Below are 26,774 nucleotides of genomic sequence, written 5' to 3'. Positions count from 1 at the left end.
CTTCGAGAATGTTCTCGGCGCAGACTTCCTGTGCTTGTGTGCAATTGGCACATGGAAGTACGCATCCTGTAGGTCTATAGCACATAGCCAGTCTCCCTGTTGCAACTGAGGATAAATCTGATGCAACGACAGCATGCAAAACTTATCCATCTGTTTGCCTGTCGCAAGTCCAGAATGGGCCTGAACTCGTTCTTGTCCTTCTTGCGAACCAGGAAGAACCGGGAGTACAGACCTCTTCCTCTCTGAGACAGAGGTACGTCTTCTATCACCCTTTTCCTTAACAGGATATCTGCCTCCGCCTGGAGCTCGCGCAGCTGAAACTGCGAGCTGGCCGGTGGAATTGCTGGAGGAGGGCTGGTGAACTGAAGACTGTATCCATTGCAAACAATATTCAGCACCCACTTGTCCTGAGTATTTTTCTCCACTCTGCCAGAAAAAATTGGATGCTTTCCCCTACCGGAGTGGGTAACGGATCTGGGGGAAGCAAGTGTTCAGGGCCTAGACCCAGCCGGGCCTTTGGTCGCTGGCGTCGACTGTTGGCCTCCTCTGCCCTTAGGGCGTTTCTGGAGCGGCTTACGGAACTGCTGTTGGTGCTGTGACTGTCCCGAAGCTTGGCCACGTCCTCTGCCCTGTCCACCGAACCGCCGTTGGAAAGGGCGGTACGATTTCTTCGTTTCTTTGGGCTTCTCTAGACCCACAGCCGTGAGTATTTAGGCCTCCGCCTTCATGCGGGCCATTTCGTCATCTGCATGTTTCCCAAATAGGGTTTCACCAGAGAATGGAAGATTGGCAACCCTTTGCTGTGCGTCTGGTTTCAGTGACGTAAGGCGGAGCCAGGCATGTCGTCGCTGGTTAATCCCATGGCAAAAGCCATGCGCCGCCAAGAGGGATGAATCTGCTGCAGCGCTGATAATTTGATCCGCTACCAGCATCCCTTCGTTTACCACTTCCTGGAAATCTTCCCGCTTCTCGCGAGGTAAGTGTTCCGCAAACTGCTGGAGGGAGTCCCAGAGGGCGCGGTCGTAACGTCCTAACAAAGCCGTGGCACTCGCAGCCTTCATAGAGGTCGCCGATGTTCCACACACTTTCCTTCCAGCTGAATCCATCCATCTAGACTCTTTGTCTGGGGGGACTGTGGATGACGGGGTGGTGGCATGCTGTTTGCGGGCCGCCGTCACAATCACAGAATCCGGAGGAGTTTCCACCCTCAGAAAAGCCGGATCCGAATCGGGAGCCCGGTATTTTTTCTGTAATCTCGAGGGGGCTCCCTTAGTCACCGCCGGAGTGAGAAAAAGGTCCATGGCCGGGTCCTCCAGGCCCGGCACCAGAGGTAGTAGTGGACGAGACAGGCGTTTCTGGTGCAGTGTCTCGAAAATAACCGATGTCTTGGGCGTGGGCACCGTCAAGGATATGCCCAATTTGGCAGCGCCTCTCAATAGGACATCATGAAACGCCACCAGGTCATTAACCGACGACACCCTTGTGTCCGGCGATCCCGACAAAGTCGGGAAGTAGTCCCTGGTCCCTGAGGACCTTGTGCGAGAGCGAGATCTGTGCCTCCTATGGCGGCATCTCAATCGCGTGGACGACCTGTTGCGCGATCGCTCCCTCCTCCTGGAGCGAGAGCGCAACCTCCCGGTTCGTGGGCGCTCCGCAGGTTTCCGTGCAGGCGTCTTCCGTGGCCTATTCTGGGGTTTCGGTTTGGGCGTCCCCTTAGGCGGTGTCGGAACAAGAGGTAGTGACTCCGACCTAGGCGGAGGAACAGGAGGTATCTCCGACCGAGGGGCAGGCCCATGCGGCGGAAGCGATGGTAGTGGTCGTCCTGAGGGTGGAAGTGGTGGAAGCGGAGGGTTGGTGGGAGGGTCCTCCTTAGGTACAGGAATCTTCACGCCGTCTCGACCCGGAGCCCCGGGGAGATGGGGGAACACAGCGCCGTCATCCCTCTCGACGTCGTAGTCGATGCAATCGATGCCGACGGAGACTGGGACTGTTTGCTGGTCTTCCTGCCTTTGGGGAGCCCCCAAGAGGCCTCATCAGAGGCAGAGGAAACCTTCCCAGCCTGCCCAGACCCACCTGCAGCCTGCAGTCGTCCCTCTTCAAGGCCTTGAAGCCTAATCTTCAGCCTGTCCCTCAGGGTCCTTGCTGAAAGTTGCTGGCAGATGTCACAGTCTTCAGGGACATGTGCTTCAGGGAGACAGACAATGCAGACGTCGTGTGGATCACTCTTGGCCTTCTTCCTTCCACATGCTGGGCATTTGTCGAAAATAGCAGGAATTTTAGAGCCCTAAAAAGCCTGAACAAACACACAGGAGAGAAGAGAAGCAGCAAGGAATATATACTGCAAACACTTTTATCAAACAAGCATTGGAAATGCAATAGGTCTCGCATTAGGAAAGTTTGAGCGATTGGTATTGTAAATGACACTTTTTTTCATTTGTGTTGGTTTTAAAAATAGCAAAATTAATAGCTGTTAGACCTGGCACCTTGGCGTGAGTCTCCCTTCCACTTTTTGCTGATGTGCCTCCGATGTTTTGCTGGTTTTCCGATACTCAGGGCACTGCGCCACGGCTGATCCGTGCCGCAGTGCAAGTGCTCCCTACTGTAACCTGTACATACGATTGGTATCCATGATTGGTGCGTTGGATTTACTGTTAGTCCCTAGTAAAGCGCACGAGAGAGTGCCGGGGCGTGTAGATGCCAATACTGCTGGTGGGCTTGCAGCGCTGGTTGCGCCACCCACCCGAGCAGCCGTAAACATGTGTCTGGGAACTGCGACCGCAGAACCCGCGTGCGGTCTCGTACTGTCACGCTAGCTGGGCAAGTGTCCCCACTTGCCAGCACCGACCCTTCCCTTGACTACATATTAGTCACCCCTATGGTAGGCCTGCGGGCAGGGTGCATTGTAGGTGCAAGGTAGGACAAGCCCTGATGTGCGTGGCATGTCCTGGTAGTGACTTACCACGAAGACCGTATTTCACTACTGAAGGCTACCTGCTCCATTAGGCCAGACTGAGCTGCGAGGATTATTACATCCTATAACCCCCGTAGGCTCAAGGAGCATGGTAGTGAGTCATGTTTAGTATGCCTGAACTCAGGATAATAAGATATTTCTTGTAGGCAAGTTTATTTTAGTATCCTGGGTTTGCAAGTGCTACTTTTAGAAAGTTAGCATTTGCTTGCTTAACCATTTCAGTTGCCTCTGCCAGTATGTGTATCCGACTGTCTGGGATGTGTGAGTGACAGGGCTGGAGGGATGACAGGTGGTGAATGCGCAGATTACACCTTAGTGGGAGGTAGGAGTGCCTCTTGACTCGAACTGTCACTGTGCTCGGCCACCACAATGCTGGCTCCACCCTCCTGGGGAGCGGCGGATGACTCTGCCGGCACCTGGCCCAGGAAGGGCGAAGCCCCATCAACAAGGTACTCTGGCCACCCCTGTCCAGACAATGCTGGCTCCACCTCCTGTGGGGCGTCTGATGCGCCTGCCCCTCACACTGAAAGCAGAAGCCGGAGTACACCCGCCGGGGTACTCCAGAACTGAGAGTGGCTATGCAAAGGCCCCCCTGGCCTGCGAGAACAAAAGAATTGGCCTATAAAAGATGGAGCCCTGCTCCTTGAAAGTTAGATCCAGTTTGGGCCACAGAACGACTCTGCCCTACGAGAAGGACCGCGAGAAGACAAGGAAGGGTGCTGACTCTTGCCTGTGTCTGGTGCCTTGCTGCTGAAGGAGAGGAAGACAAAAAGACTACGAAAAGACTTTTGTGCTACTTGTGCCAAACTCTGCGAAGAGATCTCCAAGGGCTTGGAACTGAACTTGCCCCCTGACCAGCGTCCCAGGACCAGTGGACGCTAACCCCCCCCTTGGAAGAAAGCGACTGCGGGGGCTGACTATCGCCGCAGCACCGACAAAGAGGAAGCTCCTCTAAGGCATCCACACCCTCCCGACCACCGTGACCGGGGCCCAAAGCAACAGCGGAAGCACAGTGAGGACCAGCCGCCGCTGGCCCGAACATCGTGACCACAACTGCGCTGGGAGCCCGAGAGCAAAGCAAAGGAGGACCCGTCCGGTCCGAGCTCTCGAGGTGACTGCATAGCGAGCCGTCACTCACCTGCAAGGACAGACGGTTGCCCTACGAGAATCCACAAGGTCGGTAGCCTGCCCGACAGCCCAGCTGTGAGCCCACAGCTGCATCGACATTTGGCTGGGTACGTCCTGCACTTGAGGACCGTACTGCCACTTGTCACCGCCACACAGCCGCCGTCTCCAAGGTCGGAGCGGGCAACCAGGAAAGGACCGTGCCGCCACAGAGCACCGCTGCCCCGGACGACCAGTGACCTGCTCGGCCGAAGAGCCGCAACGATCAGCGACACCGGGAAGGCAACGCGACGTGGGACAGATCCCCTGGAAGCCGCTGGCTCCACAAAGAACTTTGTTTAACGCCGGCCTACGGGCCTCAAAAGAACTACAATAAGAACTGTGGTAACCTCAAGCTAATAATCTGCAACCGTATCCGTAAAGTTATTGACTGTATTTCATAAGCCTGCGTAAAATCTATATAAAGAGATATATTTTTACAAGAATACAGTCTGGTCTCGTTGTGTGGTGGGTTGGTTGTAAAGGTGTACTGTTGCAAGTGTTTAACCCTATGTGCCCCAAAGATTAGCCTAAGACTGCTTAAGCCACACTACCTAGAGGGTAAGCAGAGGTTGTCTGGAAGGTAACCCTCAGCCCTGACGAGGAAGAGAGAGTCCCTGCTTGTCGCTAGTGTTGCACTGCGCCAACTAGAGCCTCCCCCTTCCTACATTGGCGGCAGCGGTGGGATTTTCGAACTTACACTTGCGATAGTTATACCTGAGCTTCTGACCACTACACAAGGATTACGGTACAGTTACTAAACCACAGACTTTGCCTTTTGAAAGAAGATTCCGAGTGCAGAAACCATGCCGGGCACAAAGAGCCTGGATGGAGCGGAGTCCACGACCTCCGAGGTCTTGGAGATAGAGTGGGACGCCGCAAAGCTGGACAAATACTCAAAGATGGAGCTGAAGTTTTTCTGTAGGAAACTAAAAGTTCCGCACGCTAGTTGCAAAAACAAGCCGGAGCTCTACAAGGCCCTGAAAGCCTGGGTGGAGTCCAGAAAGACCCCGGAAGAGCAAGACGTCCTCGCCGAGCAGAATGCAACGGAGGAGCAGAATGCAACGGAGGAGCAGAATGCGCTTGGGGATCTGATCGATCTCGAGCGACAAGACAGCGAGCACAGCTTGGGTAAAGGCCTGTCGCCAGAGGAGCTGGCGGACAGGAAGGAAACCCGGAATCACGAAAGGAAGTTGGCAGAATTGAAAATCCAGCTGGAGCTGGAAACAAAAAGAATGGCGCTGGAAGAACGAAAGCACCAAATGAATTACGAAATCAAGATGAGGGAGATGAGTCTCAAGGAGAGAGACTTGGATCGGCCTCCCTCTGGTGGCAGCACATCGCCAGTGCAGGTAGAGTCAAGAGTGCATATCCCGAAGGACGTAGTCAAGGAGTTCTTTAAGGGGGATGACATAGGACAATGGTTTAGGGCATATGAGGTAGCCATGTCCTCCCACCGGGTCCCTGAAAAGGATTGGGGAGCGGGGTTGTGGGGAAGGTTCCTTAGCGAAGGGAGAGATACCTTGCTAGATTTGCCCGTTGAGAATCAGAGGTCCTACACCCACATGAAAGAAGCTTTGTTGAACAGGTACGGGCTTACCCCTGAAATGTATAGACAGAAGTTTAGGGGATGTACTAAGCGGCCTGGGAATACGTATGTGGAATATGTGACTTACTTTTGCAGAGCACTGGATGGTTGGGTGAAAGGTAACAAAGTGAATGATTTTCAAGGTCTCTTTGATTTAATTGCATGGGAGCACTTGTCTGATCACTGTTTTCCTGAGTTACGCCAACATCTGATCGAATCTATCCTCCGATGTGGACCGTATTATCGGCCCCTGACTGTATTTAACAGTACATTCCTCATCACGGAACCATTACTTTTGCTGTATCTGGTAGCCCCCACACCCTCAGGACAGCGACCTTTTGGCGCCATCCCCACAGGAGTTGTGCAATGTTAATTCATACCTTGTTACAATTCTTGTAAAGTGAAAAGGCATATAATTAATGTCCTGAAGATGAACCTGTATCAATTATAGGTTCGAAACGTCGTCGACTAAACCACACTATATGCAGTTGAAATGTGTATATTGATTCCAGCAATAGTGGGTTTATAATATTGTCTGACTGTGAATTTACTACACAGACTGTCAAGTTGCCTTGTCTGTTTTTTCTTTGTTAGTGTGTCAGTTGACATCGGCTGGTGTCCTGCTGTTAACACTTTTTATAAAGGTTTCTAAAATTTGTCTATTACAAAATAAATCTGTCCGGCTGGACTAAGAATATAGTGTCTATTTAGCCTATATTGACTTGACATCATTAACTTGTCTAGGGACCACTGTTCTGTTTATAAACATCTGATCGATAGCAAGCTGTCCAACCCGAGGAAGCTTGCTGAGGAGGCGGACCGCTGGCTCAGCACCAGGGTCCACAAGGGTCCCGTGGGAGATTCCGCCAAGAGTGGGCAGGGTCCCCAGCAGAAGAGTGGGGGGGACAAGGGGGGAAAACAGAAAGGGTTCCAAAAAGGCCCCCAAAGTAGTTCCCAAGGGAATCCGCAGCAGGGTTCTCAGCCTCCCCCACCCCCGAAGCAGAATGGGGCCCCGACAGGTAAACCTGTTCCAAAGGGGCCCTTCAATTGTTTCAAATGTGGCGAGCCTGGGCACATATCCAGTGACCCCAAGTGTCGCCTATTTGGAAAACCCGCACCCACTGGTGCTCCGCCCCGACATGTGACTAGCGTTCACCTGGGAGAAGAAATGATGGTCCCGGGGGGTGGAGATCCCGTTCACATGACCCTAGTCTCGTTAGGAGACAGTGAGATGATCCCTACGAACTACCTGCCCTCTAACACTAAGAAATATGGGCAGGTGGTGATCATCAATGGCAAGGAAGCTGAGGCTCTTAGAGACACAGGAGCCAGTGTGACTGCAGTGAGGCAGCACCTGGTGTCTCAAGAGCAGGTTGTACCCCATGCCTACTGTAGGGTTATCAACGCTGATAATTCTGAGAGTCAGTGTCCGATGGCTCAAGTTCCCTTCGAGTGGGGGGGGGTCTCTGGTACTCTGCAGGTCTGTGTGAGAAAAACCATGCCTGTTGACTGTTTGCTAGGGAACGACTTGGAGCACTCCCCTTGGGAAAAGGTGGAGAAAACGACTCACCTACGGATGGTGGGTCTGCCTGACTGGGCGTGCGTGACCACTCGGTCGATGGCAGCCAGTAAGGGTGATCGAGAGGTCCTGGGGCCTGATGGAGAGGCCCAGGAACCGGCCTTAGGGAGAAGGCGCAGGGGGCGCGGGAAACCGGCCCCGGAAGTTCCTACGGTCCAGGAGGAGGCAGACCTTGAGGGGGATGCCCTGGAGCCTACAGGGGAACAGATCGCCGAACTGGGGGACCTGCCTGAGCTGACCCATTGGCAGCAAGAAGGAGGACCCTCCAGGGAGGAATTCTGCAGGGAGCAGAAAGAATGCCCTTCTCTCGCGGGTATGCGGCAGCAGGCTGCAGACCAGGCCAATGGTGTTCAGGCCAAAACACATTACGTGTACTGGGAGAACGACCTCCTGTATTCGGAGCCTAAGGCTGCTGAACCTGGGTCAGCCCGTGTGCTGGTGGTACCCCAGAAGTTCAGAGCCTTCCTACTGGGTCTGGCTCATGATGTACCTTTAGCAGGACATTTGGGGATGGACAAGACCTATGACAGGCTTGTCACCCACTTTTACTGGCCCCAAATGCATAAGAGTTCCGATACTTATTGCAGAACCTGTCCGACTTGCCAGGCAAGTGGGAAGACGGGAGGGAAGAACAAGGCTCCCCTCCAACCCTTCCCTGTGGTCGGTACGCCATTCCAGCGAGTGGGTATTGACATCGTCGGGCCTCTGGACCCCAAGACAGCCATGGGCAACAGGTTCATCCTGGTCTTGGTGGACCATGCCACCCGGTACCCTGAAGCCATACCTCTGAGGACAGTGACGGCTCCCGTGGTGGGGCGTGCACTGATGGGAATTTTCTCACGAGTAGGATTCCCTCTAGAGGTAGTGAGCGACAGGGGGACCAATTTCATATCGAAATATATGAAATCCCTTTGGCAGGAGTGTGGCGTAACGTACAAGTTCACCACCCCCTACCATCCACAAGGTAACGGGTTGGTTGAAAGATTCAACCGAACCCTCAAAGGCATGATCATGGGCCTGGAAGGTCCGATGAGGCGTAAGTGGGACGTCCTCTTACCATGCCTACTGTTTGCATATCGCGAGGTGCCACAGAAGTCCCTAGGGTTCAGTCCCTTTGAACTGCTGTACGGCCACCCCGTGAGAGGACCACTGAGTTTGGTAAAGGAAGGCTGGGAGCAATCTCCCAGGAAACCTCCCCAGAATGTATATAGCTACATGCTGGCCTTCAGAAACCAGACCAGGCGCTTCAGACAACTTGCCGAGGCAAATCTGGAAGCGAGCCAGGAAGAAATGAAGCGGTGGTACGATCAGAATGCCACTCTGGTCGAGCTTCAGCCTGGACAAGAGGTGTATGTCCTGGCCCCGGTGGAGCCCTGTGCCCTTCAAGATAAGTGGACAGGACCATTCGAGGTTGTGGAGCGGAAGAGCCCCGTGACATACTTGGTGGACATGAAGACGCCCAGGAACCCTTTGCGGGTCCTACATGTCAACCGCCTCAAGCCCCACTTGCGAAGGTCCGAAGTGGGCATGTTGTTGGCAACCGATGACGGAATGGAGGAGGAGTCAGAGCCTCTACCGGACCTCTTGGTGGCCTGTGAGAAGGATGGGTCAGTGGATGGAGTTAACCTCTCACCCTCCCTGACCGCCGAACAACAGGAGGATTGCCGCCAGTTGCTGGGGCAGTTTCCCGACCTGTTTTCCCTGGTTCCGAGTGTCACAGATTGGTGCGTCCATGATGTGGACACTGGAGACAGCTTGCCGGTGAAGCATAAGGCTTACCGGGTGACTGACAGGGTACGGGCCTGCATCAAGGAGGAGGTCTCCAAGATGCTTGCCCTCGGGGTGGTTGAGTCTTCCAGCAGTCCTTGGTCCAGCCCCGTGGTCTTGGTCCCGAAGGCTGCTGCGCCGGGAGCCACACCCGAACTCCGGTTCTGTGTGGACTACAGAGGACTCAATTCAGTCACGAAGACTGACGCGCACCCCATCCCCAGAGCTGACGAGCTCATTGATCGGCTAGGGGCTGCCCGGTTTCTCAGCACGTTTGATTTGACGTCTGGGTACTGGCAGATCGCCTTGACCGATGGGGCAAAGGAGAGGTCGGCATTCTCTACCCCAGATGGGCATTTCCAGTTCCGGGTTATGCCATTTGGAATGAAGAATGCCCCTGCCACCTTTCAGAGATTGGTCAACCAGGTGTTGGCTGGACTGGACGAGTTCAGTGCCGCCTACCTGGATGACATCGCGGTGTTCAGCGGCACCTGGCCCGAACACCTGCGACACCTCTGGGAAGTGTTGATGGCCCTGCGCAGAGCAGGCCTCACAATCAAGGCAAGCAAGTGCCAGATTGGGCAGGGTTCCGTGGTGTACTTGGGACACCAAGTTGGGAGTGGCAAGGTAGCCCCCTTGCAGCCCAAGATCGAAACCATCCTGGCTTGGGAACCCCCCAAGACCCAGACTGCAGTGAGAGCCTTCCTGGGGCTCACTGGGTATTACAGGAGGTTTGTCAAGGGCTATGGCACGATTGTGACCCCCTTGACAGAGCTGACTTCGAAAAAGCAGCCCAGGAATGTGATTTGGACTGACACCTGTCAGAAAGCTTTCGACACCCTGAAGACTGCCATGTGCACGGCGCCCGTGCTCCTGGCCCCTGATTTCTCCAAAGAGTTCATTGTGCAAACAGACGCTTCAGAGCATGGTGTAGGGGCTGTTCTTTCACAGATGACTGAGGAGGGCTTTGACCAACCCGTAGCCTTCATAAGTCGGAGGTTACTTCCACGGGAAAGTAGGTGGAGTGCAATAGAGCGTGAAGCATTTGCTGTGGTCTGGGCACTGAAGAAGCTAAGACCCTACTTGTTTGGGTCTCACTTCCGAGTTCAGACGGACCACAGGCCCCTCAGATGGTTGATGCAAATGAGGGGTGAGAACCCGAAACTGTTGAGGTGGTCCATTTCTCTACAGAGTATGGACTTTACGGTGGAACACCGCCCTGGCACCGATCACGCCAACGCTGACGGTCTGTCCAGATTTTTCCGCCTTAGTGATGTGGAACTCCCTGGGGAAGGGTAGTTCCCCCCACATTTCAGCTGGAGGGGACACGTGTTAGACCTGGCACCTTGGCGTGAGTCTCCCTTCCACTTTTTGCTGATGTGCCTCCGATGTTTTGCTGGTTTTCCGATACTCAGGGCACTGCGCCACGGCTGATCCGTGCCGCAGTGCAAGTGCTCCCTACTGTAACCTGTACATACGATTGGTATCCATGATTGGTGCGTTGGATTTACTGTTAGTCCCTAGTAAAGCGCACGAGAGAGTGCCGGGGCGTGTAGATGCCAATACTGCTGGTGGGCTTGCAGCGCTGGTTGCGCCACCCACCCGAGCAGCCGTAAACATGTGTCTGGGAACTGCGACCGCAGAACCCGCGTGCGGTCTCGTACTGTCACGCTAGCTGGGCAAGTGTCCCCACTTGCCAGCACCGACCCTTCCCTTGACTACATATTAGTCACCCCTATGGTAGGCCTGCGGGCAGGGTGCATTGTAGGTGCAAGGTAGGACAAGCCCTGATGTGCGTGGCATGTCCTGGTAGTGACTTACCACGAAGACCGTATTTCACTACTGAAGGCTACCTGCTCCATTAGGCCAGACTGAGCTGCGAGGATTATTACATCCTATAACCCCCGTAGGCTCAAGGAGCATGGTAGTGAGTCATGTTTAGTATGCCTGAACTCAGGATAATAAGATATTTCTTGTAGGCAAGTTTATTTTAGTATCCTGGGTTTGCAAGTGCTACTTTTAGAAAGTTAGCATTTGCTTGCTTAACCATTTCAGTTGCCTCTGCCAGTATGTGTATCCGACTGTCTGGGATGTGTGAGTGACAGGGCTGGAGGGATGACAGGTGGTGAATGCGCAGATTACACCTTAGTGGGAGGTAGGAGTGCCTCTTGACTCGAACTGTCACTGTGCTCGGCCACCACAATGCTGGCTCCACCCTCCTGGGGAGCGGCGGATGACTCTGCCGGCACCTGGCCCAGGAAGGGCGAAGCCCCATCAACAAGGTACTCTGGCCACCCCTGTCCAGACAATGCTGGCTCCACCTCCTGTGGGGCGTCTGATGCGCCTGCCCCTCACACTGAAAGCAGAAGCCGGAGTACACCCGCCGGGTTACTCCAGAACTGAGAGTGGCTATGCAAAGGCCCCCCTGGCCTGCGAGAACAAAAGAATTGGCCTATAAAAGATGGAGCCCTGCTCCTTGAAAGTTAGATCCAGTTTGGGCCACAGAACGACTCTGCCCTACGAGAAGGACCGCGAGAAGACAAGGAAGGGTGCTGACTCTTGCCTGTGTCTGGTGCCTTGCTGCTGAAGGAGAGGAAGACAAAAAGACTACGAAAAGACTTTTGTGCTACTTGTGCCAAACTCTGCGAAGAGATCTCCAAGGGCTTGGAACTGAACTTGCCCCCTGACCAGCGTCCCAGGACCAGTGGACGCTAACCCCCCCCTTGGAAGAAAGCGACTGCGGGGGCTGACCATCGCCGCAGCACCGACAAAGAGGAAGCTCCTCTAAGGCATCCACACCCTCCCGACCACCGTGACCGGGGCCCAAAGCAACAGCGGAAGCACAGTGAGGACCAGCCGCCGCTGGCCCGAACATCGTGACCACAACTGCGCTGGGAGCCCGAGAGCAAAGCAAAGGAGGACCCGTCCGGTCCGAGCTCTCGAGGTGACTGCATAGCGAGCCGTCACTCACCTGCAAGGACAGACGGTTGCCCTACGAGAATCCACAAGGTCGGTAGCCTGCCCGACAGCCCAGCTGTGAGCCCACAGCTGCATCGACATTTGGCTGGGTACGTCCTGCACTTGAGGACCGTACTGCCACTTGTCACCGCCACACAGCCGCCGTCTCCAAGGTCGGAGCGGGCAACCAGGAAAGGACCGTGCCGCCACAGAGCACCGCTGCCCCGGACGACCAGTGACCTGCTCGGCCGAAGAGCCGCAACGATCAGCGACACCGGGAAGGCAACGCGACGTGGGACAGATCCCCTGGAAGCCGCTGGCTCCACAAAGAACTTTGTTTAACGCCGGCCTACGGGCCTCAAAAGAACTACAATAAGAACTGTGGTAACCTCAAGCTAATAATCTGCAACCGTATCCGTAAAGTTATTGACTGTATTTCATAAGCCTGCGTAAAATCTATATAAAGAGATATATTTTTACAAGAATACAGTCTGGTCTCGTTGTGTGGTGGGTTGGTTGTAAAGGTGTACTGTTGCAAGTGTTTAACCCTATGTGCCCCAAAGATTAGCCTAAGACTGCTTAAGCCACACTACCTAGAGGGTAAGCAGAGGTTGTCTGGAAGGTAACCCTCAGCCCTGACGAGGAAGAGAGAGTCCCTGCTTGTCGCTAGTGTTGCACTGCGCCAACTAGAGCCTCCCCCTTCCTACAATAGCTTTGTCAGTTACAATGTCAATAGTTTTAACTTTCGCAAATGTGACACCTATAGCATTTGTAATGCAATGTGTGTTGTATTTACGTGACTTAGATGTATTGATATTACAAATAACAATGGCTTTTAATTTTGTAAATAATTAATACTTAAATAAAAGTTATTGTAATTTATAATGGCAATAGCGTAAACGTTTGTAAATAACTTTTGTGAAGATTATGTCCAGTGTATTTTATTGTGACGAAAATCCAAGAACATTGCATTTGCACCTACACACACACAGAGCCACACATATAGATGTGGTGATGGTGGATCTGGGGGATGTGGTGGTGGTGGATGTGGTGGTGGATGTGGTGGTGGATGTGGTGGTGGATGTGGTGGTGATTGTGGATGTGGTGGTGATTGTGGATGTGGTGGTGATGGTGGTGGATGTGTAGATGGTGGTGATGTGGTGGTGGTGGTGGATGTGGTGGTGGTGGATGTGGTGGTGGTGGTGGTGGTGGTGGATGTGGTGGTGGTGGATGTGGTGGTGGTGGATGCGGTGGTGGTGGATGTGGTGGTGGATGTGGTGGTGGATGTGGTGGTGGTGGATGTGGATGTTGTGGTGGATGTGGAGGTGGTGGATGTGGAAGTGGTGGATGTGGTGGTGGTGGATGTGGATGTTGTGGTGGATGTGGAGGTGGTGGATGTGGAAGTGGTGGATGTGGAAGTGGTGGATGTGGAAGTGGTGGATGTGGAAGTGGTGGATGTGGAAGTGGTGGAAGTGGTGGATGTGGAGGTGGTGGATGTGGTGGTGGTGGATGTGGTGGTGGTGGATGTGGTGGAGGTGGTGGATGTGGTGGTGGATGTGGTGGTGGATGTGGTGGATGTGGATGTGGTGGATGTGGATGTGGTGGTGGATATGGTGGTGGTGGATATGGTGGTGGTGGATGTGGTGGTGGTGGATGTGGTGGTGGTGGATGTGGTGGTGGTGGTGGATGTGGTGGTGGTGGATGTGGTGGTGGGGAGAGAGTGGGCATGGCTTCAAGTCCATACTCCAATACAGCACACCTTGCATAGCAGTGCATGGGCTGACCAGGCTCGACCTATTAAATGAAATTAGAAGAGAGAAGTACGTTGGGAGTAGATAACAAAGGAGTAAAGGGAAGAAAAGTCGGGAGAAAGAATGAGTTACGGAGAAGGAGGGCACATAATGATTCAAAATTAAAAGTACGGAGGATATGGAATGTGGAGGTGACAGCTGGCAAGAACAACAGGAAAGTGAGAGATGTCTCTTTCTTTATAAATAACTTTTCGAGCTGTGGATAGAAGCATCACAGAATTTGAGTGAACGCAAACGTTGTCCCATTTTTTCAGCTCTTAGAGCGTGCACTCTTTCTCGACATTAAAGCCTTGCGGACCCTAGTGAGAGTTACTTGTTTTGAGTTTCGTTCAAAGCCACTTTGCCACTTTGCCGCTGTCTGCATTGGCTTCACAGTACATATAGCTCAACTTTAACAACTCTGGCTAGTCCCCCAAAAATATGGCTGGTGTGCTGAAGAGTGAAGGTGACGTTGTTCGTGTGCCAGCAGGAGAGGTCCGCAGTTGTGCGTCTCCTCCCTCATCAGCTGGCTCCTGGAGGAGGGTTAGCGGCTCTCGTGATGTCCTCGGGGCAAAGGGAGGAGGGTGGGAAGAAGCCGGGGGGAGGGAAGGAAGGGGGAGGAGAGGCGGGAGGTATTTTCAAGTTTACACAAGGGGCGGAGCGAGGGGGAGGTGTGCTGGGAGAGAGAGTGGGGAGGGGGGCGGAGCGGGAAGAGCGTCGTGAGGGGAGAGAGAGTAGGTAGAGGGCTGAGCGTGAAGAGCTGCTCTCGGCAGGCTGGGGAACTAGGGGTTAATGTAGGAGGAGTCTGTCCTAAATATCTCTTGACTCTTAATTAACTTCAGGGAACTGCAACCATTGTGAACTCCTCTAGATAGCATTCCATTCTGTCGTTTCTTTTTCAAAACAAATGTTATTACATTTCTAGCCATCTTACAGGCCGAGGGGCCACATACATATGTACGTATTCTTGCATACAGTGACATAACGTTGCATATTGGTGATGACAACAAAACGAGTACAACACGCTGAGCTATAACTAGTCTGCATCCCGCTGAACTGTCCCAGACAATGGCCGATGAACCTGAATGACATCCCACAACGTACATCACACAACTGGACTATAGGACTGCACGGCCACTCTATGGGGTTAGCAATCGACAACTGAGGTCTGGGGTCAGGCCTCGGTAGTCAGCCCACCGCTGTCACATTTGGTCGTTTTTAGCTCATCTGTGAGATTACATAGGTAAACCGTCTTCTGTGAACCTGCATTGGTATCTCTGTCCCGTCCCTACAAGGGGCTGCTCAGCACAGCCTTCTGGCTGGTAAGCACTGCAAGAGGCAGAAGCTAGCCTGTACGGAAAGCACAGAGACACTGCGGCAGACAAGCTTAACAGTAGTATGAGCCATCTACATCATGATCGACTCTACAGCCTATTTCAAGCTCTGGGATGAAACGTAGCCCGAATCTTGCCTTGCACATACAACTGTTTCATACGCAGGCATGTGACTGCATGGCACACGTGTGGCTGCACAGCTGCCGGATCAAATTCCATAAATGCGGTGGGTATATCGATGTAGGTCAGCATGGTCATGGCCAAATGGGTTTGAACCCTTTTGCAGTTAAATGCGTAAAAATATACACTTAGGGCCAGATGTAGGTAAGTAACATTTACCGAATCTTAATTACCGAAAATTACCGAATTTTACCGATTCGGTAATTAAGATTCGGTAAATGTGAGGGGTTGGTATGTAGGGAATCCAGATGTTCCCTTTTACCGAATCGGTAAAATTCGGTATTTACCGATTCGGTAAATACCGAATCGGTAAAGCCTATTGATTCCTATGGGCTTCAAAGCCCATAGGAATCAATAGGCTTTACCGATTCGGTATTTACCGAATCGGTAAATACCGAATTTCACAAGGGTGCAGGGGGTGTCACTTTGACACCCCCTGGCACCCCCTAAACAGGCGTGGGTGCCATGTGGCAGGCATACATGCCCTAAGGGCAGGTCTGCCTGTCACATGGCATAGGTGTGCATGCACACATGTGCATGCACACCGGAATCAGTATTTTACCATGAGGTTTTATTTCATGGTAAAATACTGATTCTGTAAGGCCTCTGGGACTCAGAAGAGTCCCACCTACATATGTAAAATACCGAATCGGTATGAATACCGATTCGGTATTTTACAGATTCGGTAACTTTACCGATTCGGTAAATATACCGAATCGGTAAACAAGGTCCCCCTACATCTCATTGACCCATTTACCGGTCGGTAACGGCCGAAATCGGCCGTTACCGACCGGTACAGGCCACCTACATCGGGCCCTTAGCGTGCCCTTTATTTTAACCAAATGTCGATTCACCGATAGCAGTAATCAAATGGCAAAGCCGTCTTTGTCATTTACACTAACACTGCTGTGCCAAAAAAACATCCCGAGACCAGGAGTGTGCGACACAACTAACATCGCAAAGTTCAAGAACTGACCAATGTCCCTCGTGGTGCACGTTTTGTGATCTCCTACATGCACTCTGAAGAAATAAATCTAGGAAGATAGGAATCTCTTAAACTGTTTATTTTAAACCCCCAGGTCGTCCACCAACCGACCCGTTAGCGTTCAAAACATAACCAGGCTCAGAGCACTAAGCACAGGCATGAAGCTGTGCAAACTCAAGCGATAGCAGTCTACCATTGAAAATTCGGAGAAAGGCACGGATAAGCAAGCCTCAGAGAAGAACACGATGAAAAACTCCTACAACTGAAGAAATATTAATACCAGTCGACAATGAGCACACGTTTTCCCTTTTTTGCAAAACAAAGCGTGCGGCTTCCCCTAGGCGGTCAGACCCACCTTCTCCTCCACAGCGTGCGTAACGAGTGTTGCGTATTTGCGACTGATCCAGCGGAAGAAGGCCGGGACTCCCATGGCGGCGCTGGCGGGGAACGAGGAGACTCAAGCGGTGGCGGCAAGGCTAGAGTTCCACCTTAGCCGCGATGAGTTTTGAGAAGAAGGAGGAAGAAGGAAGCTGGATCCGGTTGGAGTAAAGCATACCGGAAGCAGAAGGGCGGCACGACCTTTCACCCATGTGTAGGGTGCGGGGGAAAGAAAGGAGGAGGTGCTGCACAAGGGAATTACCCAGTTCCTGTGAAGTCATAGGAGAGAGAGTGGGGAGGAGAGTAGGAGGAGGGGGGGAGGAGAGTGGGGGAGGGTGCAACCAAGAAGTGAGGGGTTGCACGGCCACGGAATCGCCACGATTCCTTGCAAGTTGGTTAAAGAGTGTTTAAGCCCCCATAGTCTCGCAAGCTCGATGTGCATGCACATCGACAGGCGAGACCTAAAAAGTGAACAAAAATCCAATAAACCCTTGAAAAAAGGGAGAGCTCAATGCCAGGGTCCTGTTAGCAGGAGCCGGAAAAAAAGAACTGAAAGTAAAAGGGACCTGCTGTGCATTCTGGGATACTGGGAGAAAGTTCTGGAAAGTTCTCTTAAAGGCACAGTATCCTATATAAGCCACATAATGGCAGCCTATGGGGCTTGTATGTCCATGCCTTCCTCTCTATCATTCCAGAGTCTTTTACTGGTAGAGGCAAGTTTCTCTATGGAAGAACTGGGCAGGCTGTGTTGTGTGTGGTTTTGGTTGGTGGAATTTCTAGTTGAAGTACTGGACAGTGTAGCCTGTGGATATAGGCTGCATTATCTGTCTTTAAATTCTCTCTTAAGTGTCTTTGCAGTTTCTGCATGTTTTGACAACTTAAGAGATTATTTTTGATTGCCGGGGTCCACGAACATGGGCGGGACTATTCATTAGATTATGACTATTCAAAGAGATCCCCTACTACAGAAGACACTGTTACACTGCACCTGTGGTGTCATTACGCCCACACCTCAACCTTCTAAGGTTGACATTGTTACACTGCACATTGTGCTGTCATTACACCTACACCTCTCCCTTCAATGGATGACATTGTTACACTACACCTGCCTGTGGTGTCATTACACCCACACCTCTCCCTTCTAGGGATGACATTGTTACACTGCTCATTGTGCTGCCATTACACCCACACCTCTCCCTTCTATAGATGATACTGTTACACTGCACCTTGTGGTGTCATTACACGCACACCTCTCCCTTCAACGGATGACACTGTTACACTGCACCTGTGGTGTCATTACACCCACACCTCCCCCTTCTAAGGATGACATTGTTACACTGCATCTGTGGTGCCATTACACCCAGACCTCTCCCTTCTATGGATGACATTGTTACATTGCACGTGTGATGTCATTACACCCGCACCTCTCCCTTCTATGGATGACATTGTTACACTGCACCTGCGGTGCCATTACACCCACAACTCTCCCTTCTAAGGATGACATTGTTAAACTGCACCTGTGGTGTCATTACACCCACACCTCTCCCTTCTAAGGATGACATTGTTACACCGCACCTGTGGTGTTATTACACCCACACCTCTCCCTTCAATGGATGACATTGTTACTGCACCTTGTGGTGTCATTACGCCCACACCTCTACCTTCTAAGGATGGCTTTGTCACACTGTACCTTGCAGTGTCATTACACCCACACCTCTCTTTCTATCGATGACACTGTTACTGCACCTTGTGGTGTCATTACACCCACACCTCTCCCTTCTAAGGATGACATTGTCACACTGAACCTTGTGGGGTCATTACACCCACACCTCTCCCTTCTAAGGAAGACATTGTTACACTGCACCTTGTGGTGTCATTACACCCACACCTCCCCCTTCTATGGAGGTTATTGTTACACTGCACCTTGTGGTGTCATCGCACCAGCACCTCTCCATGTATGTCACTGTAACACTGCATCTCTTGGTGTCATTAAACACACTCACACACACCTCTCCCTTTTATGGATCACATTGTTATTGCACCTTGTGGTGTCATTACACACACACCTCTACCTTCTATGGATAACATTGTTACTGCACCTTGTGGTGTCATTACACCCACAACTCTCCCTTCTATGGATGACATTGTTACACTGCACCTTGTGGTGTCATTACACCCACACCTCCGCCTTCTATGGAGGTTATTGTTACACTGAACATTGTGGTGTCATCGCACCAGCACATCTCCTTTCCATGTATGTCACTGTAACACTGCATCTTGTGGTGTCATTACACACACACCTCTCCCTTCTATGAATGACATTGTTACTGCACCTTGTGGTGTCATTACACACACACATCCCCTTTCTCTGGATGAGATTGTTACTGCACCTTGTGGTGTCATTACACACACCTCTCCCTTCTAAGGATGCCATTGTTACTGCACCTGTCATGTCATTACACCCACACCTCTCCCTTTTACGGATGACACTGTTACAATGCACCTTGTGCTGTCATTTCACATTGAGCGACCCTTGACCCTACCAGGTAGGCCGCTCCCCCTCCGCACAGCACCGCCTGTGTCTCGCTGCCCCAGCTGCCGCTGATGAGGACGTTCGAGGCCCTCCACCACCCGCAGGATACCACCTGCGCCTCGTCCCTGGTGGCCAGTGGTAGGCCGTAGGTAGGTTTGCTCATCCTCCGCTTTATTGCTTTTATTGTATTGCCTGTATTTCATTGTTGTGTCTGTGAATGCTGTTGTCTGTCTTCCCCCGCTGCCTGTACGTGGTTTGTGCCCCTTTTTCTTCCCTCTGTTCCCCTTGCTCTCCCCGTGCTCTCTCTGCCCGGTCTTTCCTTCTGTTCCCCGCGCTGCCCCCGTGTCCCTGCCCGGTTTTCTCTTCTGTTCCCCTCGCTGCCCCGTGCCTCTCTGCCCGTTCTACCTTCTGTTCTTAGCTGCCCCTGTGTTTCTGTATTCTGTATTTTGCCTCTGTGCCACTCGGTTTTCCGGTATTTCTGTGCCCTTTTTGTCTTCTGTGCCACTCGTTTTTTGTGCCCGTCTGCCTTCTGTGCCACTCGTTTTTCCCTCGTTTTGTGCCCCTTTTGCCTTCTGTTCCACTCGTTTTTTTGGTGCCCATCTGCCCTCTGTGCTACTCGTTTTCCCCTCGTTTTTGTGCCTCTTTTGCCTTCTGCTCCACTCGTTTTTTGTTCTTTTCTGCCCTCTGTTCCACTCGTTTTTTTGTGCCCTTCTGCCCTCTGTGCCACTTTTTTTCCCCCTCGTTTTTTGTGCCCTTCTGCCTTCTGTTCCACTCGTTTTTTGTGCCCTTCTGCCCTCTGTTCCACTCGTCTTCCCTCGTTTTGTGCCCCTTTTGCCTACTGTTCCACTCGTTTTTGGTGCCCATCTGCCCTCTGTGCTACTCTTTTCCCCCTCATTTTTGTGCCTCTTTTGCCTTCTGTTCCACTCGTTTTTTGTGCTTTTCTGCCCCCTGTTTCACTCGTTTTTTTGTGCCCTTCTGCCCTCTGTGCCACTTTTTCCCCCTCGTTTTTTGTGCCCTTCTGCCTTCTGTTCCACTCGTTTTTGTGCCCTTCTGCCCTCTGTTCCACTCGTCTTCCCTTGTTTTTGTGCCCCTTTTGCCTTCTGTTCCACTCGTTTTTATGTGCCCTTCTGCCCTCTGTGCCAACTGTTTTTTTGTGCCCTTATGCCCTCTGTGCCACTCGTTTTTCCCTCGTTTTTTCTGTCCTTCGGCCTTCTGTTCCACTCGTTTTTTCTGCCCTTCCGCCCTTTGTTCCACTCGTTTTTTTGTGCCCTTCTGCTCTCTGTGGCACTCGTTTTTCCCTGGTTTTTGTGCCCCTTTTGCCTTCTGTTCCACTCATTTTTTTGTGCCCCTCTACCCTCTGTGCCATTCGTTATTCCCTTGTTTCTGAGCTCCTTTTTCCTTCTGTCACCTTCGTTGCCCCTCACCGCCCTCGCCACTGCGTCCCCGCCCCCAACTGCCCACTCGCTGCCCCCGCCTCACAGCTGCTCCTCCCTCACACCTCCCCATATATGCCGGCCGATGCACGGCTGCGCCGCTGTTGCACCTAAGGCGAGCCCGTCTGTGCCTGGACCGCGCCCAGCACCAGATCCCCTGCCCCGACGACCGCCACCACTACGACGCCAGCACTCTGCACGCTCTCAACTCCGGACGGAGCCACACCTACTTCAAGGCCTCCCCGAAACGCACACAGAGCCTCTTCACCTGCCGGAACTGCAGCTACACCAGCCTCAGAGCCGACGAACCACCCGCCAAGAAAGACCCCAACCACCTCCGATGCATACTACTGAACACCCGCTCCGCACGCAAGCATGCCGTCGAGCTCTGGGACCTGCTCGACACAACATTCCCGGATGTCGCCTTCCTGGCAGAGACCTGGTTTAACGACTCCTTCGCACCCGATATCGCCGTAGCCATTCCAGACGGCTACAAGATCATCCGCAGAGACCGCACCAACGGAGTCGGAGGAGGAATCGCCATTGTCCACAAGAACAGCATCAGGGTCTCGACTAGCAGCGACTAGCAGCGACGGCGCGCTCAGCACCGCCGAACACATGCATTTCCAGATCCACACAGACCCTAACTCCACCCTCAGAGGCAACCTCGTCTACCGACCCCCCGGACCCTGCCCCCAGTTCAGCGACTCCATCGCCGACTTGATAAGCATGCACGGCCTGACCTCCACCAACTACATCCTCCACGGAGACCTGAGCTTTCACCTTGAGAACAACAACAACTCCACAACCCTGATCGACAACCTCGGACTGAAGCAACTCGTCTCAACGCCCACCCACTCCGCCGGCCACACGCTCGACCCCGTCTTCTCCTCAAGCCTGCACGTCTCCGTCAGCCACATCACCGAACTCCTCTGGACCGACCACAGATGCATCCACTTCGCCTTCCAGAAACCCACCACACACCACCGCACCCAACAGATCCCCCGCCGCTGCTGGAGCAAAATCACAAAGACCAACTACACTCAAACCTCACTCTCGGCCCACCCACCGAACCCTCCAACACCAACGACGCTGCCCACAGCCTCAGACGCTGGATCGAGGACTGCGCCAACACCCTCGCCCCGCTGAAGAAACCCCCCCACAGAGACACCAGCAAGAGGGCCAGCTGGTTAACCCCAGAACTCCTAGCCTCCAAGCAAGCCTGCCGGAAACAAGAGAAGAAATGGCATAGTGAACAAACTCCAGACAGCCACACTGCACACAAGGACGCCATCCGCAACCACCACCACCTCATCAGCGTGGCCAAGAGAACCTCCTTCAAAGACCGCCTCGACAACAACACACACAATAGCAAGGAGCTCTTGAACATCGAGAAGGAACTCTCCTACCCCAGCTCCAACACCAACGACATCCCATCGTCGCAAGCCCTGTGCGACTCCCTCGCCACCTTCTTCCACCGTAAGATAGCAGACATCCACGACAGCTTCAACACCCAGACAGCCCCAACAGACAGAAATACAACAGACCCCCCCGCACACCATCGACCACGACCCCCTGCTAGCCTGGGCCAGCGGGAGCATCGATGACACCATCAAGACCATGCATGCAATCCACTCTGGCTCTCCGTCAGACCCATTCCCCCACCACGTCGTCAACAGAGCAAGCAGCTCCATCGCACCCCACCTGCGCAACGTCATCAATCTCTCTGTCGAGACCGCAACCTTCCTAGAGATCTAGAAACATGCACAGATCAACGCCCTACTCAAAAAAACTAAGGCAGACCCAAGATAACCTTAAGAACTTCCAGCCCATCTCTCTGCTCCCCTTCCCAGCCAAGGTCATCGAGAAAACCGTCAACAGACATCTAACCCGATACCTCGAAGAAAAAAGAATCCTGGACCCTTCCCAGTCAGGGTTCCGTAGCAACCACAGCACTGAGATTGCCCTCATCGCTGCCACCGACATCAGGACCCTGCTGGACAAAGGTAAGACCTCAGCACTCATCCTCCTAGACCTCTTTGCCGCCTTCGACACTGTCTGCCACCTCACACTACCCGCACGCCTCCACGCCGCAGGGATCCGAGACAAGGCTCTGGATTGGACCACCTCCTTCCTCTTCGGCAGAACCCAGAGCCTCCACCTCCCCCCATTCCGTTCCAAAGCCTCCGAGATCATCTGCGGCGTACCCCAGGGATCCTCCCTCAACCCGATGCTGTTCAACATTTACATGGCCCCACTCGCACAAGTAGCCCGACAGCACGACCTCAACATAATCTCCTATGCCGACGACACTCAGCTGATCCGCTCCCTCACCAAGGACCCCATCATCGCCAAAGCCAACCTCCACGAAGGAATGAAGGCCGTCGCTGACTGAATGAAGACCAGCCGTCTGAAGCTGAACTCGGACAAGACAGAGGTCCTCATCCTCGGCTCCAACCCTTCTGCCTAGGACGACTCCAGGTGGCCGACGGCACACTAAGGCAGACCCAAGATAACCTCAAGAACTTCCGGCCCATCTCTCTGCTCCCCTTCCCAGCCAAGGTCATCGAGAAAACCGTCAACAGACAGCTAACCCGATACCTCGAAGAAAAAAGAATCCTGGACCCTTCCCAGTCAGGGTTCCGTAGCAACCACAGCACCGAGATTGCCCTCATCGCTGCCACCGACATCAGGACCCTGCTGGACAATGGTAAGACCGCAGCACTCATCCTCCTAGACCTCTTTGCCGCCTTCGACACTGTCTGCCACCTCACACTACCTGCACGCCTCCACGCCGCAGGGATCCGAGACAAGGCTCTGGATTGGACCACCTCCTTCCTCTTCGGCAGAACACAGAGCGCCCACCTCCCCCCATTCCGTTCCAAAGCCTCCGAGATCATCTGCGGCGTACCCCAGGGATCCTCCCTCAACCCGATCATGTTCAACATTTACATGGCCCCACTCGCACACGTAGCCTGACAACACGACCTCAACATAATCTCCTATGACGACGACACTCAGCTGATCCGCTCCCTCACCAAGGACCCCATCATTGCCAAAGCCAACCTCCACGAAGGAATGAAGGCCGTCGCTGACTGAATGAAGACCAGCCGTCTGAAGCTGGTCTTCATTCAGCTGAACAAGACAGAGGTCCTCATCCTCGGCTCCAACCCTTCTGCCTAGGACGACTCCAGGTGGCCGACGGCACTGGGGGCAGCCCAGACACCCACCGATCATGCACGCATCCTGGGAATCATCCTCGACTCAACGCTCTCAATGACCAAGCAAGTCAACGCTGTCTTCTCGTCCTGCTTCAACACCCTCCGCATGCTCCGCAAGATCTACAGATGGATCCCGACAGATACAAGAAAGACAGTCACCCAGGCCCTCGTCAGCAGCAGACTACAATACGGAAACACACTCTACGCGGGAGCCCCGACCAAGCTCATCAAATGACTACAACGCATCCAAAACGCCTCGGCACGACTGATCCTCGACGTACCACGCCACGGCCACATCACCCCCCACCTGAGAAACCTGCACTGGCTCCCCGTCAACAAGAGGATACCCTTCAAGCTCTTCACCCACGCACACAAGGCACTCCACAAGACCGGCCCAGCCTACCTTAACAGACGGCTCTCATTCTACATCCCAAACCGCCAGCTACGCTCCGCAGACCTCTCACTCGCCACCGTCCCGCGCATCCGAAGAACCACAACCGGTGAGAGATCCTTCTCCCACCTCGCCGCCAAGACATGGAACACCCTCCCACTGAGCCTACGAGTGACCCAAGACCTGCTGACCTTCAGGAGGATACTCAAGACCTGGCTGTTCGATCAGTAGCACCCCCACCCCCAGCGCCTTGAGACCCTCGCGGGTATGTAGTGCGCTTTACAAATGATTGAATTATTGATTGATTGATTCTATGGATGACACTGTTACACTGCACCTTGGGTGTCATTACACCCACACCTCTCCCTTCCAAGGATGACATTGTTACTGCACCTTGTGGTGTCATTACACCCACACCTCTCCCTTCTATGGATGACATTGTTACACTGCACATTGTGGTGTCATTACACAAACGCCTCTCCCTTCTATGGATGACATTGTTACTGCACCTTGTGGTGTCATTACACCGACACCTCTCCCTTCTACGGATGACACTGTTACACTGCACCTGTGGTGTCATTACACGCACACCTCCCCCTTCTATGGATGCCATTGTTACACTGCACCTTGTGGTATCATTACACCCACACCTCTCACTTCCAAGGATGATATTGTTACACTGCACCTGTGGTGTCATTACAGGCACACCTCTCCCTTCCAAGGATGACATTGTTACACTGCACCTGGGGTGTCATTACAAGCGCAACTCCCCCTTCCAAGGATGACATTGTTACACAGAGATGCACCCCATCTTTGGGTGTCGTCATTACAGACATCCTTGTCTCCTTGGATGTTACATGTACACCTATCCTACTCTCCCTTTATGTAACGAACAGGCACAATGACAGACACACCAACCCCCACCCTTCAGGCCCAGTTACCTGGCGTCATGTACTTCATCTCTCTGGGGTATTTGCGGCAGACGCTGTTGTAGTTGGTGCAGATGTAGTGCAGGCACCAGTCTGCCAGCTGCTTGGCATTATGGAACTGGAAGGGAGAAAGAGGCCAAGAATCAGCAGGGTACCCTAAGCACAGCCACCCCACACATCATGCCATTCCGCAAGGTCTCTTACCTATCACTCCTTTTACCCTCCATCTCACCCACCAACCAATTGCACCCACCACTACATCTCACCCACCACCTATCACTGCATCGTACCCACCACCCATCACTGCATCGTACCCACCACCCAGTACTGCATCTCACTCATCACTCCATATTACCCACCATCCCCCACTCCATCACACCTCCCACCCATCACTGCATCGTACCCACCACCCAGTACTGCATCTCACCCATCACTCAATCTCACCCACCACCCATCACTCAATATCACCCACCACCCAATCGCACCCACCACCCCAATCTCACCCATTACTCCATCTCACCCACCACCCATCACTCAATCTCACCCACCATCCATCACTCCATCCCACCCACCATCCTTCACTCCACCTCACGCATCAACCACCCGACCCATCCCTCCATCTCACCCACCACTCCATCTCACCCACCACCCATCACTCAATCTCACCCATCACGCAATCACACCCCCCACCCATCACTCCATCTCACCCACCACCCAATCGTACCCACCACCCATCACTCCATCTCACCCATCACTCCATCTCACCCACCACCCAATTGCACCCACCACCCATCACTCCATCTCACCCACCACCCATCACTCCATCTCACCCACCACCCAACCCTCCATCTCACCCACCACCCATCCCTCCATCTCACCCACCATCCACCACTCCATCTCACCAATCACTCCATCTCACCCACCATCCACCACTCCATCTCACCCACCACCCATCACTCCATCTCACCTATCGCTCCGTCTCACCCACCATCCACCACTCCATCTCACCCACCATCCTCCACTCCATCTCACCCACCATTCCATCTCACCCACCACTCATCACTCATCTCACCCACCACTCCATCGCACCCACCATCCACCACTCCATCACACCTACCACCCATTACTCCATCTCACCCACCACCCATCACTCCATCTCACCCACCATCCACCACTCCATCTCACCCATCACACCATCTCACCTATCACCCATTACTTCATCTCACCCACAACTCCACCTCACCCACCATGCACCACTCCACATCACCCACCATCCATCACTCCATCCCACCCACCATCCTTCACTCCTCCTCACGCATCAACCACCCGACCCATCCCTCCATCTCACCCATCACTCAATCTCACCCACCACGCAATCACACCCCCCACCCATCACTCCATCTCACCCACCACCCAATCGTACCCACCACTCCATCTCACCCATCACTCCATCTCACCCACCACCCATCACTCAATCTCACCCACCACTCAATCGCACCCACCACCCATCACTCCATCTCACCCACCACCCATCCCTCCATCTCAACCACCACCCATCCCTCCATCTCAACCA

At 53.2% G+C, this 26,774-nt stretch overlaps 1 protein-coding gene across 2 annotated transcripts in view; it reads right to left on the bottom strand.

Moving 5' to 3' along the window:
• Window positions 1-26,774, bottom strand: part of LOC147725702 (rho-related BTB domain-containing protein 2-like) — a 595,476-nt gene that overhangs the window by 67,491 nt on the left and 501,211 nt on the right. For both annotated transcript variants that reach the window (XR_015309799.1, XM_086964380.1), the window contains exon 9: window positions 25,214-25,319. Coding sequence is in view for 1 of the 2 variants with exons in the window: in XM_086964380.1 (XP_086820506.1) it covers window positions 25,214-25,319 (106 nt within the window). In the remaining variant the exon portion in view is untranslated. The remainder of the gene's footprint in view (window positions 1-25,213; window positions 25,320-26,774) is intronic.

This window comes from Lissotriton vulgaris, chromosome 3_2 (genome assembly GCF_964263255.1).
Source record: "Lissotriton vulgaris chromosome 3_2, aLisVul1.2, whole genome shotgun sequence".
Taxonomy (NCBI): domain Eukaryota; kingdom Metazoa; phylum Chordata; class Amphibia; order Caudata; family Salamandridae; genus Lissotriton; species Lissotriton vulgaris.
Note: the sequence above shows the minus strand (reverse complement) of the source record. Positions and strands in the feature narration are given on the sequence as shown.